The 20,771-nt window shown below is 43.8% G+C and overlaps 1 protein-coding gene across 1 annotated transcript in view; it reads left to right on the forward strand.

Annotated features, from left to right (window-relative positions):
• The window catches only part of LOC135919864 (transforming growth factor-beta receptor-associated protein 1 homolog), a 54,666-nt gene that overhangs the window by 9,847 nt on the left and 24,048 nt on the right, over positions 1-20,771 (forward strand). Inside the window, exons 6-14 of the mRNA XM_065453846.1 lie at positions 2,312-2,413; positions 4,026-4,160; positions 7,606-7,766; positions 9,700-9,832; positions 10,213-10,308; positions 12,197-12,301; positions 13,140-13,325; positions 15,079-15,281; positions 18,452-18,520. Of these exons, the coding sequence (XP_065309918.1) occupies positions 2,312-2,413; positions 4,026-4,160; positions 7,606-7,766; positions 9,700-9,832; positions 10,213-10,308; positions 12,197-12,301; positions 13,140-13,325; positions 15,079-15,281; positions 18,452-18,520 (1,190 nt within the window). The remainder of the gene's footprint in view (positions 1-2,311; positions 2,414-4,025; positions 4,161-7,605; positions 7,767-9,699; positions 9,833-10,212; positions 10,309-12,196; positions 12,302-13,139; positions 13,326-15,078; positions 15,282-18,451; positions 18,521-20,771) is intronic.

Below are 20,771 nucleotides of genomic sequence, written 5' to 3' on the forward strand. Positions count from 1 at the left end.
GAAAGACAAACTGGATTACAGTCAGCATAGAACACTGTTTTGTTCTTCTTGAAGAAGCAGGTTGTTTTTGTGCATCTGTGAATGTTTACTTCAGCCGATACAAGGCAAATATTTAGCAGTTCCGCCTAAAGGGCGAAACATTGGCAGGCAGCTGGCAGTTGCATCACATTTTACTCTTGTGAGGGCCACTCAAGAATTGTGCCCGAAGGTAGTGCCAACTCGTCTATTGTGGTTCGCCTTGGCATATACAGTTAAACCTCCACATAATGAACTTCAGTGTAACGAAATTTGTGATATAACGAAGTATAAATTTTTAGAACCTATTGTTCCTGGAGCACCATTTGTTTTAATTAAACCTCAATATAACGTAGTGTGTTTATATATGATTTCACCATAAGGAAATTTCAACAATGCCGCAAAGGTATATCGAGGCACTAAGTGGAGACTGCTGCAGATGGGGATTGTCAAATGGTTGAATTATATGCGGTAGTTGCAAATGCACCTCTCAAATAACGTGCTGCATGACAAAGTATGGCCGCTAAAGTGCAGCAGCATGGGAGAAAAACTGTCTCGTCGTCATGTTCCGTATATGGTCCACGTGCAATGAGAGCCTCCGCGCTGTGTGCTGTAGGTGCCAGGAAAAGCTTGCGAGGGTTAGCCAAAAAGGATGGTAGCTTGATGCGCGCTGTCTTCTTGTGGGGGGGGTGCATCTTCCCCTCTAGCCTGGCCATAACTGCAAATGGCTGTCAGCACAACTGAGTGCACACAAAGCTTGTGCACCCGTTCTTGGAGGTCATTTGCGGTGGGTGCAAAGCTTGGGCGAGCCAGGATGGCCGTGGCTTCACATGCACTGTCTTCCCATGCATTTAGTGCTAGAGGTTGCTTAATCTCAAGTTTCATAGATGCATTGGAGCGAGGCGCAAATGGAAGTGTTTTCTCCCCTCTGTTTACCCTCTTCATCATAGCGTCATCCCACTGTAACCAACACTATAAGCCACAGTGAAATAATAGACGCGAAAGCTTTGCTTTGTACTGCTGATGTGAAGGTATCATTGACACAGCACGAAACCATATCTTTGTTTGCCAACTCTCAAATTCAACAAAATGCATTTTTGTTCTTCCATGAAATTTGTCGTTCAATTGTGTGGTAGTTTGGTAAGTGTTACAGCCCCTTCCATATCAGAAAAATGTGTCGGTGACTGTACTTACTTGCATAAAAGGTTGAATTTCAATATAATGGGATTTCTTTTAACGAAGCAAATTCCCTCTTTTACCAACTTCATTATATCAAAGTTTAACTGTATTTGCTTTTCCCTATGTGACATTTCAGTTAAAAGTTGATGTTGGTGTTGACCGTTTTGTTTCTCTTGTATGCCTATTTATCTGACATCTGCTTTTAGAATCATCATGAAAGTACTGGCATGACATCTTCAATTTGTCACTTTCTTGCACTGAATCAGGCCACAAACCACATGAACTCCTAGAAAAAGATACTGGCAAGTGCCAGAGCACCCTAAATAATTTACTGCAATACTCATTTCTCTGAACCAGTTTTGGTTGCTGCTCTCGGGAGGCGGATGCATCATCATGTCACGCTCTATTTCTGTGACCACTATAACTACCACACTTAATTCCAGCAAAAAAAAAATGTGCAGCACTCTCGTTAACTTCTTTATGGCAACATCATCATATTTAGCCTTACTGCCAGACGTCAGCAAATCTTGCATTGTGTCATGATGTCTTGATAACATTGATGATGCCAGGGCTGGCATTTTACAACCATTTACGCTGACCAGTTTTGAGGTTGATGTTTTTCCATACTGCAGACACTGGAAGTGACATAGCCACCATGTTTTAAACGCCATGCACTGCGAGAATCGCAGACGAAGGCAAACTTGTAGAGCTGTTTTCTTGGATATACCATGCAAGTGACAGCGACAGGTGCTATATTGAACAATTAGGACCATAAAACCTGACCTTGGTGCATAATTTGAGCAAGAACTAGAAAGCGTTAGGCATACATTTTTTAAGTGATCTGCAGGTAAGAATGCTAGTGTCTGGTACCTGCTGACTGCAATTCTTTTAGGTGGGATGAGCATATGGTAGAGTGTCTGCTGTTTCAAAAATATGTTTCAGTACTTCTTAATCACGGCCTTTGTGGTACATGGCAACAAATGTCATAGCTGCGGGTGTTGTAAGCCTTCTGTTCAGTCATGCAACAAACAGAACTGAGCGTAAACTTCTGGCAGTGTTAGACCTATCAACTACTGTGATGTGGATGACACATTGAGCACCCCCTCTCATTAAACAGGTGTGTGCTGCCAAGAGAAAGCAGCTGCAGCTGTATGCTGTCACGGAGAGCAAGGTGGCTCACCAGAGAGACATCTCCTTACCCGAGCACCCCCTGGCCCTGGTGAGAGGACGGGATTGCTTAATTTCCGAGTTAAATGTCCAGTTGTTTTCTCTTAATCAGAAAAATTCTGGCAGAAACCGTTTTGGGATGACTGTCGACATTAACGCGATTAGCATTGAACGAGCGAAATGCATCGTGTATGAGGTGCGTACTGCTGCCAGGCTCCTCTCTCGTGCTTCCCTCTGGGCACACAACGCCATCTAGTGGCACCACTGTGAAGTGTGCACGTGACGCATGCGCAAATGTATATTTAGATGAGATTGCCTCATTATGCATAACCCGGTTTCAGTTCCACCTAGCACTAGAAAAATTTTAAAGGATTTCAATGCGATCATCATTCTTAGGGTACCTCACACATTTTTGTGGGCTGGGTGGCTGCCAGTCTGTCTTTGTCTAGTGCTGTTTTCTTGCCAACTTTGGTAAATGAGTGGTCTAATTGGTAGCGCATTGGTCTGCTATGCTGAGGGAACAGGGTTCAAAACCAGTCGTCAGTCCAACTCAAGTGACTGGGGGTATGTGCTGCAGTTCAATGAATCTCTCTGACGCCAACTTGGAGCACTGGGTAGCCTGCGCCGCTCATCAGTGAACCTGATGCCAACTTGGGTCACATGATATACGTACACCACTAGACATGTGCTACTCTTCAGTAAACCTCTTAGACGCCAACTTGGGTAGCCGCTACTGTGCTGCTACATATGCATCACTCTTCATCAGCAAACAAAAGAAAATACTTCAACCCTTTCAGCATCACCGACATACCAGTACGTTCCTGCGTTGTTGTCCCGCATGGGCCTTTTGTCATTTCTTTTGTCAGGATGAGAATATGAGGACCGCACCAGGGGAGCATTAGCCATTATTCATGTCATTTTTTTCATTTATGCACAAACAAAAATACATCATAGTGCAAGGAGCCCAGCCGCATTACACGTTTCAACACTGACAGCACAGTCTCCCTACGTTGCTTCAATGCTAATCGTATTACCGTCAACATTCATAGCGAGACAGGCTCTGCTATAATTTTTTTCTATCATTGAAGAAGGCCACGTACCTAGTGGCACGTTCCCAGTGACCCAACTTGGCATGAAACAGGTTAGGTACAAATTGACAAACTGGGAAAGTTCCCAAAGAATGCTAATCGCATTAAAATTGCCTCAGAGCAATGAAATCACGGAGTAAAATAAACAGGAGCACTATTTCAAGCTTTGTAGTACAACACACAGGTGCCATTGAAACTAGTTGTTAACCCTAGCAACAGCCACGCAGCACAGCACCTGCACCTCCTCACAGCGGCAACAATTAATATCACAAGCTTTTGGTGCAGTAACAGATACGTTGCAATGCTTTTCCCATAGAGCTCACAGGTGACTGTGAAATACAATTAGTCTGAAAGTGTCATACACCTTTGAAGTGCCCTCTTAAAATGCACCGCATGGTTCATTTGAGAACGTTGCGTATTTCCAGAGGATTACAGCATGAGTGGCATATCGTGAATTGCATGGCAGTAAATGGCAGAAAATTGGCACGCATGCTCCCCATAACTCAACAACAGATCTCAATGTCACTGATTTGATCGTCCCGTGGGCCTATCAGCTAACACCAAATGCCTTTGCAGGCCATGGATGGAGACTACATCTGTGTTGCCACAGCGACGCAGTACCTTGTCGCGTGCTGCAGCACGGGTCATGTTCAAAACCTGGTGCCGTACGATAGTGAGGTCACCGTGCCATTTGTCAAGAGAATTGCCAAGGTGGGCTTGCCTTTTGTTTGCGCGCATTTGCAGAGCCTTTCTGCAGCTTTTCTTATCTGCAAGTTCCTGCCAGATTTGAGAATACTACACGTTTACAGTTAGTGCCTAATGAATCAAATTGTGACAGCTTGTAGTTTTGATAAGCCTAACAGTTTTCGTAATAGGCCTTCCGCATGTAAATGTCAATGAAATCAGGCATTCAGGGAGCAATAGGTAAACAAGGTACACCTTGCAATTACCTAGAAATTTTTTGTATTAGCAACTTATCGAATGCTCTTTTCGAATGCCTGATGGCTACTCAATTACGAACCTGTTATATAATTTTCAGAGGTGTATCTTTGTGTAACAGATTTCATTTAAATTCTCTAATGCAAACTGTGAAGGTATGCTTATAGTGTGTAATTATATGCTTGGGTATGAAATTGCGTCTTTGTCTTTATCATGGCCAAGGCCAGTAATGCTAGGACAAATGCCCTCATGAGGCTAGAATGAAAGCAGGCTGACTCTGTTTTTGAATACAGCTACAGATCGGAATATGCAAGGATGAGACCCCTGTGCCAGTTGTGCCATTTTGATACAAATGCAAATTCCTACACCCAACTGTGCCGAACTGCACCAAACACAGAAAATTGCACCGCGCTCTACCGGAAGGGTTTCGGCATGTGTGCACAGTGAGCGGATTCGTTTCTACAAAAAAGAGTGGGGCCATTCACATTCTGCACACCACACAACGATGCCTCCAGCACAGTTTCTAGTAATTTTCGCACTTATAACACTAGACTTTTCAATGCTTTGGGCAAGCATCAATGCTTTAGGCAAGCAGCGTGGTGACTTCCGGCAGTCATCGCTGCTGTCAGAACGGTGAGGGCTGCTGCATTTAAAGTGTAATAGAATACATTTAAGTGGGCCAAGCGATGCAGTACTCCTTAGTTGAGGCGCAGAACAATGAAAAGTAGGCCGAGGACGCTGCAAGCGAACTAGATATTAGGTAAGCGCATGCTGCAGCGGGTTCAGTGGGCGGGCGTCTTGGTCCCCAAGGCGGGTATAACATAAGAATATTCCGATGTATTTTTAAGTGCCTATGGGCGTGGCCCGAGCCATTCTGACCTATCACGAAGGCCTCATGGCGGATTTGGAATCACAACAAATTGGAATAGTTTTACGATATACCAGAAAGTTCAGCATTAGGTGCTTTGGAATTGCCCTGGTGTAGAAATGGCTTTCAAGTTGTTCATAACTCTGGCTTCTCTGTAGGGTCTGCTGGTGAAGCACATTTTCAGGCACTTCACCCACACCGTCGATTCATTAAAGGAAAATGTATTTATAAAAAATGTCTTGGGCTACTTTTCAAAATTTCGGACTTGCTATTGCAGAATGCATGCTTTATGTGATTTCAACCACTAATTAAAAGTCTACAGGCTTTATTAACAAAATCTGCACACACTAGACAGTTTCAGTGCCACGGTAAGCTGCTTCAAAATTCAGCTTAAGACATTGCGTAAGACAGTTGCAGTACAGCGCTCGTGTTGGTTTATTCTGTGTTCGATCGTGGTTTTGAAGTGTGCTGTCATATTCCATATTCCATTATTCTCTACCTAAATTCATATTGGCCTGCTCCAAACTTCTTCAGAATGCAATTTCGTCATCTCCAAACTGCTCCGAAACACAATTTTATGTGCTCCAAAAAATTACACCAAAATTACTTTGGGCAGTCCCACCCCTGAATATGCCATTTTCACTAAGGAAAATGAGTGCTTAAACTCTCTGAGCTCATACGTCACCAATCTCAAGTAGACATCACAAAGTCGTGCAGGTAGGCATGATTATGCACATTCCACTGTGGGATTTGTCAGCCACAGTGTATTTTAGTTTCATCTGCACACATTATGGTGCTCTCTCAGCAAGGACACATTGCAGCAGCTGCATCCAACACGATGCAACTGCTTGCAGGTTAACTGCATCAACTGCAATATGGGTATGGAATTTCTTATGGTCGAGTACTGGTTCCGGCCCTGGTACCATAGGTGCCAATCCCAAAGGCTTCAAGCAAGCTCAGGTTTGGACTGAGGACAGCAAAATGATTGCTTGAATCTTGAAAGCAATGTAGCGGCATGACACTAGAATGCAGTAAGACATGCCTGACACAGGAGATAGAGAGTGGATAAATGAAAGCCAGGAATGTTCACTAGAGGCATATCCAGCTGACAAGCATCTACTAATAAAGGGATTAAAGGCATGAAATGTTTGTGTTGTTACGGAGGCTAATGGAAAAGGGATGCATGTGATAAAGACATGTTAGATATATAACAGGTGCCTTTAACAGATGATGTGACCACATTTCAATGAGGACAAAATGAAAAAATACTGGTGTACGTAGCACACTTGCGAACTGCCCTGAATTTTCTGTAAAGTTTATAAATATGAGCTTTTTACTATATTAGGAGCGTTTCATCAAGTTTTAAGATAAAGTGAATTATGTTTGCACGAAAGGTTTGCTTGTCAGTTGGCAAACCTTCCATTGGAAATCTTTTGATGATGAAATGACACAGGACGGGTACCTGCTTCGAGCAAGTTTATTACGGACAAGTTCCTGAAGCAGACAAAATCAGCAAGAGAAAGCTGCTGGAAAGGTCACTGTGATTTAAAAATAATCTGTTACTTGCCACTGTTTCTAGTTTGCTGCTACTTGTGTGTTGAGTCAGAGGTAAATTATCGCCAATAATGTGCACGTGTTTCCCACAAAATTCTCAGGGCGAGCCTTAAAGAAAGGCGAGCTGTTCCCCCGCTTCCCATGCAGCATTGCGTCCACGGGATTTTACTAACTTTAATGCTCACAGGTTGGCACGTATGACTCAGATTTAGGTGCATGTTTAAGAACCCCTGCTACCTGAAATTAATCCAAAACCCTTCACTGTGGTGTTCCCCATAGCTTGTCTGTTGCTGTGAAATTTCTTTTTTACCCATAATTCTGTTGACTTGAGCAGATGGCTTCTAGTCTATTAGGTGGCAGTATGGGTATCAAGGAATTCAAGATGCAGCTAAAGCTAGCAAACAGTTGCGTAAAGTAATGACAACAGCAAAGTTGCCTTGATGGGTCGCGTGCACTTCAGCACGGGACTGGAGTTGCACGAAGCGGCTGCAATCACACGTTGCATGTAACCAGGAGGCTGGTGCTGGTGGAGTAGCGAATGTTTCAAGTGATCGATTACTTGAGAGGCAATCTCCCTTTGGTCACATGACCGTAAGCAGTTCCAGCATCATGTGAGCAGTTCCTGCAAGTACATGCAGCCGGTGTTTCTTGTCTGTCACTTAAATCTGGGATGACTTGCGAGCGACTTGCGATCTCTTGTCTTGCATCTACCTTGCTTTGTCCTGTATCAGGTTTGCGCTTGTTAAACCTGCAAGTGTGACTCAACCACCCTAGCAATGCATTCTGTTAATCCAGGATGAGTTCCTGCTTAACGGCCCCAGCGACTTGGGCATTTTTGCGTCAAGCTCGGGCGTGTCGCAGCGGCCCCCTCTGCCCTGGAGTTCGACTGTCTCTGCGGTAGCCTACGCCCACCCATACATCGTCTGCCTCTCTGAAGACTACATCACCGTGTACAGGTATGCTTTCCCAGCACCTTAGTTCTTCTTGGGCTGTCCTGTGTTATCCTTGGTACCTGACTGCATTGGAACAGCACGGTGCTCTTGGCAGTGGTATAACTGTGCAATAAGTGTGCAGAGATGTAAAACTTCAATTTACAGTGGCAGAAGCCACGTCTCAATGACAGAGAAAGGCAAAAATGCTCTCTGATGGAAATTTGGGGGCACCTTAACCCTTTGGGTGCCAGATGTCTTTCTGTAGTGCAACAAATTCAATTCTCTCTTAGTAACACATTACCAGGCTTTAAATTCAAGTGGCATTTATTGGCGATATATTGCTGAACACTTTTGAAATCTGAAATGTTAACAAAAATTAAGACTTGTGGCAACGAATTAGAGTAATTGTTTCTCAGTTAACAAGGCCTCTTAGTTGCCTTCATCGTCCCTTGAAGACACCTCATAATCAGCATTGAAGTCCTCTGAATCGGAGTTCACCAGAAGTTCTTGAATTTCCGCATTGTTCAAAAAACGTGCGGGCTTCTTGCACCGGTCTACCATGTCGAAAAACGATGGACACGAGCAATATCGACAGTGAGTCAGCTTTGTCACACCATGCATTGCATGAAAACAAAACCTACCATAAAATTTTAATTTATCCAACTTCTAAATAGATTGAGCAATCAGTCTACGGATGTTTCATGTTCACGTGTTTTTTCATGTTCACGTGATTCTTTCTCGTGTGCACACATGCCGGAGAAAGACAAAAGGCTCCATGCTATATCACAATGGGAAATGTCACACGTGGCTCTCGTTTAGCTCGCCTACACTAAAACTTCTGGTTGAATCTGTGTCTCGGCAGTGGAGTAAGAGAGAACAGTTCTTCGTGGAGCAGGCCGATCTAAAATGACTGGTGGAAAATGCAAAACCTGTTATGAATAAGCCAGCTAGGTTCCAATTCTTGTCTTCGAAGCCCGAAATGTGAACTGCAGGTCGCTCATCTTAATTCACTTTGTCTATGGTGCATGCCTACGTATTGATGTCAACTGCAGAGGTAGCTCTGGGGCCGTGGAATTGTGCTGCTGAGTGTGGAATTCTGTCGCCACTGCATTCTTGTGGAGATGGATTGCCAAAACACTCACGCCAGGCATTCAGCGCACCTTAACTAACCCCATGTGCAGAAACGTGTGAAATGTCTTGTGTTGGTAAGCAGTGCAAAACGTACAGAAGTCTTTAACAGTGCAAGTTGATTGGCTAGTGGGTTTCACATACTAAGGCAGTAGTGCAGGAAAGACAAGGAAGGGCTTCCTTCTGTGAGTCTTCACTTTTCCTCTTTGTTTGTACAAAACCAATGTAGTCAAAACGAAAGCCTGATCTCTCTTCTGCAGTGTCTGCCATAGCACTGTTGTGCTTTGGGAACTTAAACCTCGTCAATTCAGCTGTTCACACAAACCATCCCTCTTTTATTTCAATAAAATAAATATTGAATGCTTGGTATGAATAGTTTGATTGATAATGATAGTAAAATGTAACATTTTTATTTGAACATACTTACAGTCCCTGATTGGGATAATTACAGGGGTGGGAGTAAAATCAAAATACACAAGAAATAGTGCTAACTATCAAACATAAGTACATGGAATAGAATTTATTACTGCATAGATTTATTTCACGAAGGGTTAACACGAAGGTTGGACATCGGGTATTGGATAAAGAAATAGAAAACATAGGAAACAAGGAAACATAAGTAAATATATTGCATAAAGAAATTGAAATAATAGAAATACTGAAAAAAATCTGCGTAAACAATTAGAGAAATATGCACACAAGCAATCATGGAAGCAAAAACAGAGCGACACTTACGCTGGTGCTAAACAGCTTTTTGAACCTGTTCGGCAAACATATTCCTCTCGTTTGCTAAGCCACAATAAGTTTCCTGTGCCCTCTCTTGCCACAGCATTTTCGACCAGCAGCCCAAGCAAAGGGTCCCCTTTGTCAACGGCACCTTCCTGGACAACTTTGAGGGCAAGCTGCTTCTTGCCGGACAAGACACACTCTTTGTGCTACAACCCGTGCCTTGGGAGGCACAGGTTAGTGTCTGTGCACCTTCAAAGAGGTGTATCCACACACCTTTTTAAAAGTTGGTATTGTCACTTGACAGAGACATCAGATAAAGTGGCAAAGCTGGGTTAACCTTAGTTCAACAGACTACTGGTGAACCTCAATGTAGCAAACATGGATGTACTGAATTATCTGATTTAACAAAGCACTCTGAAATGTTTCTTGGCGATTATCAGTATGTGACAAATATACGTTTATAACGAATGTCAGGTATAATGAAAGTATTGTCATGTCGAATGTGACTTCGTTATAGTGATATTTAGCCTACAAGATCCAGTTTTTCTCAGGAACCAGGCATACAACAGGGTCATGCTAACGCTGGTCTTCTTGTTTGTCTGCACTCGCACAGGTGCAAGCACTTCTGGCCGATGAGAAAGTGGAAGAGGCGCTGGAGCTGGCGAAGCACTCCTACAAGACCGGGCTGTCACATGAACAAAACAAGGAGGTTTGTAAAGTACTGCAATCTTGGATTTAAAAAAAAGCGCTCCTCCAGGCTATCGGTCTGTCTGGCTGGAAGGGCTTTGTAATTCTAGTGCAATATGTGCAAATTAAATAATCATTGAAAGACGGGGCACAACCTCTGGGTAATCTACAAGTGCCATGTTCCCAAATCATTCACTTTGTCAGGTTTGAAAGCTCTTAGCAACAACAACAACAACAAAAAAGACGATGTACTAATGCAAACTTATAAAAAGGGCATTTATTGCTGTTTGAATGTAATGATAACAGCTTGCTGGAATACTAATATTAGTTCCTCAATGATACGCACTGCAGAATCACTTATGTTTGACTTACTACATAAATGTACTATAAGTGAATTTTCACTCGTGTTGGGCTCCGACACTCGGGTCGTTCACAAGTGCAATCTAGAAAAGTGAAGCGCTTCCAACCAGCTGACGGTCGGGTTGCCATCTATCGAGTAGTTGAAGTCCAGACTGGGGGGATGGCTACGACAACCGGCCCTGTCGGTGCCTGGAGCTGCCAGTCTGTACGTGCACCAATGTTGAAAAAAATTTTTTTTTGTCCTATCATGTTGTGATTTACAACAGGAAAGGTGCATTAGTTGCCTGGCTAACATGGCAACCAGTACAGATATAGTCATTGTGAAAGGTTAGGGCCTACAGCAGAAATAGAACCATGACCAAAACTAAATCATCTTTATGTTTATGACCACGTAACAGAAGACGAGAGCGAAGAATGTGCAACCGAGCTGTCACACGTTATAAAAAGGATATCTGGTTTATTGATTATTATGCAGTAGAAAAAAAAACAAAGCTGGGACATTTGTACATCCCAACTGGGTTATGTTGAGACTCTGGGCTTTAACTCAAAGGTTGGGATTGTCCCGCTTAATTCAGGACATTTGGCTTGACAGGGAAAATTGTCATCCACCCGAACATAGTACGAAGCTAGAAAAGAAACGTGGTTTTTCTCAGAAAGAAAGTGTCACAGTTGGAGAAACATTCGTCCTGGTCTAGAGATCAAACTTAGGGCTAACACCTTTCTGAGGTGGTCACGCTATCATCTGAGCTAACCAGGATGCTAGCAGATTCCAGAGCGAGGCCAAATTGATTGTCAACTCGAAGCGCAGGGACACAGAATGCGGCAAATCAGTTCTGCGGAATCCCACAAGGTGAAGGAAGATTCAGGAAAGGCAAAATTTTCGTTCACTTGAGTGTAGCATGAAGGCACAAGCAATTATGTTCGTCGATGCTGGTGCCGCTTTCCGAAACCAGACAGGAAGCCTTCCATGGAAAGTCCACAGAGTGCACTGAGTCTGTGGTCTTCACGCACGCTCGCGCCTCTAGCACAAGAGGGGGAATTAACTTCCTCCTGTGGTCAAGCTAACCATGCCATCAAGTTGCGCTAGGAGTAGTACTTGCATCACGTCTTGTCATAACTGCTTAACTAAAGCTCCAGCTCCCACTATCAGATATGTTGTGCAGGCAAACCAAACATCATGAGTGCTGCTCTATTCAAGAATATAGGGCAATAGCAAGCATAAATGTGATTAATGTGTTCATGAGTTGTTATATTATGCAATAAAAGATTTTATAATCGCATGCAAGATAAGTTTAATGCAGATAAAAATTAATGTATATTTCAAGAACTGTGGGAACAAGAGTAATCCCTTCAGCTGGCTAGGGAGGGTGTTGAACTCCGTTTACCGAGAGTTTCATTAAACTTCCTTAACAGACGGTGACCGTGCGACAGAAGTATTGGGAAGGTATATGGAACTCAAGTGATTATTGTTTATACATGTCCTGGAAGTTTATTTCCCAACCATGACAACAATCGTATAAAGGATGTGTTTTGTCTCCGTTGCATTCTAGGTGTTGCAGAGGATACAACTGCAGGCGGGTTTCGTCGAGTTCTCCAACTTGCAGTTTGCTGAAGCAGAAGAGCTTTTCCAGGAGGGCGGCCTGGACGTCAGAGAGGTGAGCCACTCACGTTTATTGCTACCAAGATGCAGTTATTATTTCACGCACAATATTTAGCAATTCAGCATTACTTAACTGAGTTCTGATACTAATTCATTCGAGCTCAGATACCTTTTATTGTTTTGTTTTTTTTTCTTCTTCTTTTTGCTATGAACAGCAGTTAGGAGCAACGGAAAGGGTGAACGTATGTTCATCTGTACATTAGCTTATGCCATTGCACCAAGTCTTGTGGTATTAGGGTTGTGCTGTGCAAAGCTAGGGGGAATGCAAAGAGGGATGCACATTGGCTGAATGAGGGAAAGGGCTCCAGCACAGTTGTTATTATTAGGCTTGCATAGGTAAAACAATCACAGGGAGCCCACAGGCATTGTGCTCCTTCTGATGGCAGTTGCCACCAGGAGGGTAAAAATCTAGAGGAAAGAAAATGTATACATGGAAGTAGAACAGCGAGAGGTGGCAAGAATCTGCTTGGGTGGTGATGTGTGCTGTCAGAAAAATGACGAAAAAATGCAGAAGCTTCAAAAGAAACAGAAGTTCTGAGCTTTAAATTTGGCTTAACGTGTCCACTTCAGGAATTCATTTTATTTGGAAGAATTTATGTTGTAGGTACAGTTGGAAGTTGTGACGGGACCTAGATTGAGACGACCTACATTCTCATTGCTCATCCCTCTCATGAGCAGTGCTGTTGCAGTATGCCCAAGGATGTTTGAGATGCAGCCTTTTTTGATTCCGTGTTGCATTTCACTTGCGTTGAGGCACTTTACCTTTGACAGTGCGGCCAAAGCGGTCGGCTCACGTGCTGTGCTCCTCCTTGCATTCCTTGTGACCGTTGCAGCTCATCAGCCTCTACCCAGAACTGCTGCCTCCTTCATCAGCGTTCGAGAGGGCATCGCCCAAGCTGCACGACATCGACGACGTGTTGCAGATGTGTGACGGTGACAAGGACAAAGTGGCCAAGTGCCACCAGTTCCTGGCTTCCTACTTAGAGACCTCGAGGCAACTTTTTTCCGACTCCAGAATGGTAGGACAAGCACATTGGCTGTACCTTTCGTTTGTTTGTTTGTTTGTTTGTTTGTTTGTTTGTTTGTTTGTTTGTTTGTTTACACACCATGGTAGTCCAGTGGCTATGGCATTTCGCTGCTGAGCTTGAGGTCGCATCGTTGATCCAGGTGGTGGTGGCCACATTTTCGGTGAGGGTGAAATGCAAAAAAACGCTTGTGTACTTAGATTTAGGTGCACGTTAAAGAACACCAGGTGGCCGAAATTTATTTCGAGCCCCCATTACAGCATGCCTCATAAATGTTCATAGTTTTTGCTCATAATACCTCAGAATTTCATTTCTTTGTTTAGAATGTCCATTGTTTGTGCGTGTTCAGAATACCGAGAAAAGGTTGCATCTCAGTATTTTTTCAATACCTGCGTTGGTGAAGAACTTGGCCCAATAGAAAATGGTCCCTTGCTGTTTGTTGGTAAAATTTATTAGGTACCTGTACTCGCACTACCATACATTTCTTGAGTCTTGTCTATGACACATGCTGTCTAAGCCAATTCATTGCCTTGAATTGGCAGCCTGATGACTAGTGGGTTAGGGTCTCTAGTTTAAATGACCATGTATTCATTTTGGTGACAGCATGCTTGCCATATTTGCATGAATAACACGAGAATTCTTTTCATAGAATTTAAAGAAGCACGTCACCTTGCAGACGGGTGCACACTCCGAACATTACACAAGATCTCTCTGCCCTTTCCTCCTGCTGTTTCCCTGTTCTTTCAACGAGCGCTGTAGTATCTCCGACTAAAGTGATATGTGCTGCGGCCCCTGCTTACCGTTTCTATAGGCATAAAGTTTCTGTCGCGGTAAATGGTGCGAAGATATGGGTGCTGACTGATGTAAGGTTGTCACAAGGCATGTACATGTGGGCTATGCAACTTACTGAGCATTCGAACTGTGGTGGCAAGTGTTGTCACATGGCTGCATGATGACTACAGTAAGGAATAAACCTCGTATGTGTATGAGGAGGCTTGCTCCTCATACTGTCTTGCATAGCCATGAGAAGAAAGAACTGTCAATATCACATGGTAATTTGTTGCAGCCTATTGCAGAGTGTAAACGTGTACTTTATGCATTTCGCACATATATATATACCACTAACATGCTGCAACATTTTACAATATAGCCCAAGCAGAGTCTCTTAGTTTTTCCTTTTCCTGTACCAGCCTGTCTTGGAATACTGGGAATCTAGGTTGGGGGTTTGATTCTCGCCAGTGGTGGCTGCATTCCAATGGGGCCAAGATGCAACAACACTCATTTACCATGCTTTAGATGCATGTTAAAGAACCCCAGGCAGTCACAATTATTCTGCAGTTCCCGCTACAGTGCCTCTCAATAACCAGGCATGCAACTTTGAAACATTAAGGTTCATAATTTAAAAACTGGGCATGTATTCACAAAGCACTGTGTCCCCAAAAGCTGTTCGTATGAGCAGTTGCCAACCATTTGTGATTCTGAACATATTCTGAGCAAAGGCTGTTGACCAAGGAGAAGCAATTAGATATCAAAGGCCTTGTGTGAATTCGGCCTGATGCCCTTGTTAAACTTGAATTTTTGAAAATAAAATTGGTGTACCAACCTTTTTTTTTCTCACAGTGTTTTGATGTTTCAAGCCAAAGCACTGAACCCTAGCAATGGTGGGGGTAAAGGAGAGCCCTGAACAATGGCCAGCTAATCATTCACAGTACTGTCAGCTGCAGCAGTGGTGCTTGTTCGTTGGCAGGAGGTGAATAGTGCCCTGCTGAAGGTCTACGCTCTCTCCGAGGACGATGAGAAGCTGCTGAGGTTCCTGCAGAGCAACGGTGGCATCTGCTGCGACCTGGCTGACTGTGCGCAGTTCCTCAAGCGTCACGGACGCCCGCATGCAGCCGCACTCCTGTACCACGCCCACCGAGAGTACGAGAGCAGCCTGCGTCTCTGGGCAAGGTCAGTCAGTATTGCAGTCGAAACTTGATACAGTCAATGTCCGGTTTCGTTCGTACTCCCTGGTGTCTACAAAAACCTCTGAAAATATTGGCAGTCTGGAAGAAGGGTGTGTGCCTTTTAATGCCCCTGTGGACTCAAATTGCCACTGGCGCGCCTGAAGCGGCTCTGAAGGCCTGCCAGGTCAATTATTAGGCATACCAGTGCTCGTACTCTGGCAGGAGATGGTTGCTGCATGAGTGTACAATTAAGCAATGCATAATTGTGTTCTGTGACAGGGCCCCTTAGCATTCTTGGTATGATTAATTGCAATACATTGCATATGCTTCACCGCATAAAATTGCTGTATTGCAGCGAAGTAGACTTTTGGGAACCGGCACATAGTGCGACGGTTGACCCTTGCTGCACGTTCCGCTTTTCGAAGCCATCGGCGAGGATGACAAAGGCAGAGTTGGCCCCATTGCTGGAAGTAGCAAATTCTTTGAATACACAGCACGGAACAGCAGGAAGCTTGGTATCAAACGTCGAAGCAGCTAGGCCTAGCATCAATTGCCATATTAGTGGCTACAGCTGCTATTGCTGCTGGCACATCAGCATGCGAAAGTGCTGGTTCGAGGCTGCGAGATAACAAAAATGGCGGCAGTGGTAGCTTCATTTATTGTCATTTCAGACCTGCAGTCACGGCAAAAAGTGCAGTAAATCAAAAACCGAAGAGTTTCCGCATAGGAAATTTCAGATGTTGTTATGCATTGGCACTATCGGGTACTTGGTGGTGCCGCGAAGGTATCTGGATGATCAGATATGTCCTACAAATCCGTCATTGACTGCATAAAAAACACGGCTATAACGAATTATCAGATATAACATAGTCAGTCTGATATTACAAGGTAACAATTGTACGCTTACAGGGAGTGTCAGATATGTGACGAAAGTGTTTTTATGTCGAATGTCTCTTCATTATAATAAGGTTTGACTGTAGTTGCACAAATGGTTTAGCGTTGCTGGTGCTAGTGCCGTAGGAGGGCGCTGCAAGCTTATGCCACCTGCAAGCTCTTGCACAACAAAATTAAGTAACCACAGTTTCTCTGCATCAGTCTACAATAAATAAAGAACACACCATACACCGTTTTCTGTTACCAAAAGCATGAACCAATTACAGTCGATTTATTTTAGATTTTTTAGACACTTTTGGGTTGGAATAACTTGAATTTTGATATATTGCATGTCTTCCTTCATTGCACTTGTTTAAAAAGAACTTAAAGAAGTCACTTATTAACCGTGTACTGTAGTGGAACTCTTCATCTTGTTAATTTCTCTCAATGTTGCTCACATTTTTTCTATACTTACATAGTGTTATTTTGGTTTGAGACGCCTAAACAGTATTGTTGGGTCCCGGAAGATACTCATGTAAATGCTAAATATAGTACATGCAGAATTACTAGCGAAACTGGTAATGTGCATTTGCCCAATGTTTGCCTTCTGGAATGATTTTAGCACTATGCTGTGCTGTGAAGCTAAACCAGATGGCAACACTTGTACCTAAATGCATGTCACATTGTCGTGAAGCTGCACCATACATTAAAGGGATGCTGTTTTTGAAAGTGGTGTCAACAAAACATGTCCAAAAAGTTTGGTTCCAGAGCTTAACCTCGTTCTAATTCTGCATAACTCTATGAAATGAAGAACAGAGATAATTTTGGAGCAAGATGTCAAGATAGATGCATTTCTAGCAGATGCACTACAGTCAGTGACAACCTAAACATTATGAACAAGCTCCACCCACAAAAACACAGTGAGCCTATTCCTCCCCCTCGATAGAGTGCTGCGTCCGCAGGAGTAAACTCACAGTTATGCACAAATTGTATACAACCAACAAGTCTCACTTATTTTCCTGATGCCAAGCGGTATAGCTCTGTTTTCCTCCCGTACAGATCTCTATGTGTGTCACTGGTCTCAGGATGAAACATGAATGTCTAGGGCAAATTTTATGGGTGATCCTGATATCATGGCTCAGTCAAAGATAATATTTTAACTTGAAACAAAAGCTTTTATCTTCCAGTTAGTCCAGCACTTACGTTATCAGAGCAGAGTCATTAAGCTGCTAGTGAGCTCCAGCTGGCTCGGCTCTCTTCCGAAGGTGAAGGGCAGGTGCACTGCATATTTATGGGTGGAGCTTGCTAGTAATTCTTAGGTTGTCACCAACTATCTAGGTCACCAACCAACTAGGTTGGCGCACGTCCCATTTTCTAGCACAGCCGCCATGGCTGCACATGGCTGCCAGTGTGGCTGAGCACATATGCAGCCTGCATGCCCTGTTTTAGAGGTAATGTGTTGTGTGTGCAAGGACTAGGCAAGCTGAGATAGCGTCGCATCGTGCACTGTCTTCCCGCATGTTTAGTATTCGAGGTTGCGCAATCTTTAGCTTCAGAGACACGTTAAAATGAGAGGCTTGACAAAGCATTTGCTCCCTGCATTGCCTGTGCTTTTCGTGATAGCGACGTCCCACTGCAAGCGACACTATCAACCACCGTGGTGGAATGAACGCGCAAGCATGGTTGGCTTGACTACGCACTGCCAGTGTGAAAATATTGTCGACACTGCATTAAACCATATCTTTCGTTGGTGACTCTCAAATTCAACAAAATGATTTTTTTTTTCTAATTGAAATTTGCTTTTTCTGATTTTCCGATAATTTGGAAAATTTCATGGCCCCTTTTATGTCGCTAAAATACATCAGCAACTGTACTTATTTGCGTGAAAGGTTGAATTTCGATATAGCAAAATTTACCGACTTTGTTACATGGAGGTTCAACTGTATATGTCTCCTTTCTCATTTTGTATGAGTACAGAGTGCAGAATCAGTGCGTCCCATTCTGCATAACCATGCTGGCAAATAGGCAGATCCTGTCCTTATCCGAAACCATGAACCACTGCATTTGCGTAAGGGAAGTCCAGGTTTGTGGTGCCACTTTCATAGTGAGAACAATGGCACATTAATCAGAGTGATTCTGAACATAGTCTAATTAGAAATTGGGAATAATTGTGCCAGGTGGTATGACAATGCATCTCTTTTAAATACAGTGTTAGGCCTTTACATACAGTTGTCCGATCTTTCACTTTCGCTGACCACGTGTGCCATTGTTAATATTTTTTCTGTTGACTCTGCCGTGCAGTATTCTGTCTGGGGAGCTGCAGGACAAAACATTCCCAGGACTTCAATATTATGTTGACTACCTCTCGAGGTGAGTGAGGCTAAATGTGGTGCCTTTCACATTTATGAAAAGGCTTAGGAAGTTTACAGTTGCTTTTACTCATAATCTGAGTAGCTGACTAGCATGAGCTTGTATTGTGACAGTGTACACTGGTCAGAGAAAGCAGCAGAAGCGAATGGGCAAGTTTCAGTGGGGAGAAAATAAGACTTATCGGTGCATGGGTCACGCCTAATTAAATATGCGCTTTGAGTTGCAGCAGTCTATGCCAGCTGTAGTGTCTTTATGTTGGGCATATATTCTTGTCCTGCCTCTGCTGTCCTGCCTCTGCTGAAGCCAGTGATTAGCCAGTAGCAGTGCCTGGTGCACTTCAGCCTTTCAGTGCAAAATTAATGTTTTGGGAAAGCAAGCACAGCTCACAGACTGTCCTCACGGCAATTTGAGGGGCTGTACTTCACTGCAAACGCTTATCTGCAAAAATTATGCCACAAAATGCATAAATGTGCAGTCAGTTTCTTCATAGGCTGTGTGCCTTCTCTCTGTTGTATTGTATGCATTGTGATGCTGTACGAAATAACTCAAGTTTTCGTGCTCTTAAAGGGACACTATAGGTTAATATTAAGTCAACGTGGACTGTTGAAATACCATCCCAGAAACCTTGAAATACTTGTTTCATGCGAAGAAGAGACTTATATTAAGAGAAAATGCGTTCTGAAGCGTCCGCGTACCTCTAGCGCAGTTCAAATCGCCCGCCCTCCGATCAAGGAGTGGTGACGTCATGTTCTCATAGTAACGTTGTGCCATAGGTGAGTGAAACAGCGCCCGCAGATGGCGCTATGGCTTTTCTGCGCAAAACGCAAACGCACGGCCAGAAACAGAGCCAAGATAGAGCCAACAGCAGCGTGAAAGTGGAACTATGGTGGCTAGCGAAAGGGAAAGCGTGCGATGATACGCTGGTTCTTTATTTTATGACGCCAACTTCGACGCTCTTTGCAATGAACGACCGTGACAATGATACATTGGCTCACGATGCTGGGCTTGACTTCAGCGATTTAAGCACTGATGAACGTGACCTGCTGCTGAGGGCTCGCGCTGCTGGCGTAGTTGCGTACTACTACAACGGCAACTGTATGTCATGGCTGTACATATTTGCACATTTGTAGCTTTTCCTTCGTGAAGACCAAATGCGGCACTCACCGGCCCCGTCTTCGACCTGCAGTTGTTCTTGCACTTCGGAGAATGCAGGCAAGACCGACGGAACAGTGCTACGGGAAAGCATAGCTTTGAAAGTCACTCCACACGACTTCAGTAAGTCGGCGTTGAACTCGTAATCCCCTGGTCGAAAGTGCAGTGAGCACACTATGCGATTTGTTGGCTCTTCGCCAACGCGCTGTGGCAGAGGTACGGCACTTAACCATTTCAAATGGAGAGGTTCACTCGTTGGCACACAGTGATAAGTAACGTTGGATTCGCCGCTGCAACTGCCCTTGGCCAAGTTCCGCGGATCGTTTGCGCACCCCGCGACATGACATGGACATGGAATTCTCGCTGCTTGTTTCAAATGCAAGTTTCGCGAGCCAGCAGTACCAGCGCAGCATGACGCGATAACGAAACAACTGAAACTCCAATGCGCACGCGGCGCAGAGTCTAGCGAAAGCGAAACCTTTCGACCACCCATACCACTCAAGGGTAACGTCAAAATGTTATTTTTTCTTAGAATCTAATATAAGTAGAGAAGTAGCATTTTCTTCCGTCTTATAATCTAATGAAATTATCTTTTTAATATGAGTAGTTGAGTACTAGTGACATAAATTATGATGGGGAGTGCTTTCGTCATCGGGCTAGTACCGGAATGTCGCTGGGGAGTCTTAAATCGTGTCATGCATTTACCTCAATTCCTCGGTTACTAAAGCTCTGTTCGCTATTATATTGACGCCTTAGACGTTCTAGTGCATTGCTTTATCACTTTAAATTGACTTCATAGTAGGATGAGGTATTTGAAAGATACGTCGTACTTCTGTTGAAGGGCAGTAAAAAGCTGCAGAGGCGCCTTGACCGTCGTTGTGTACATATGCATCCGTGAAAACTTGAAGATAATCTGGAAACTTTTCGAACAAGTGAGACTGAGCCAATTGAAATATTGCCGAAACAGCCATATCAGACTTTTTGTGCATGTCAGGGATTGTGAGGAAAATGGGGAATACGTGTTTCGTGATACCTTTTGGAGGCGGAGACGTATCTGAAGCAGCATGTTCAGAAATGGTAGTGATATCCATAAATAATG

This window comes from Dermacentor albipictus, chromosome 9 (assembly GCF_038994185.2).
Source record: "Dermacentor albipictus isolate Rhodes 1998 colony chromosome 9, USDA_Dalb.pri_finalv2, whole genome shotgun sequence".
In the NCBI taxonomy this organism is placed as follows: Eukaryota; Metazoa; Arthropoda; class Arachnida; order Ixodida; family Ixodidae; genus Dermacentor; species Dermacentor albipictus.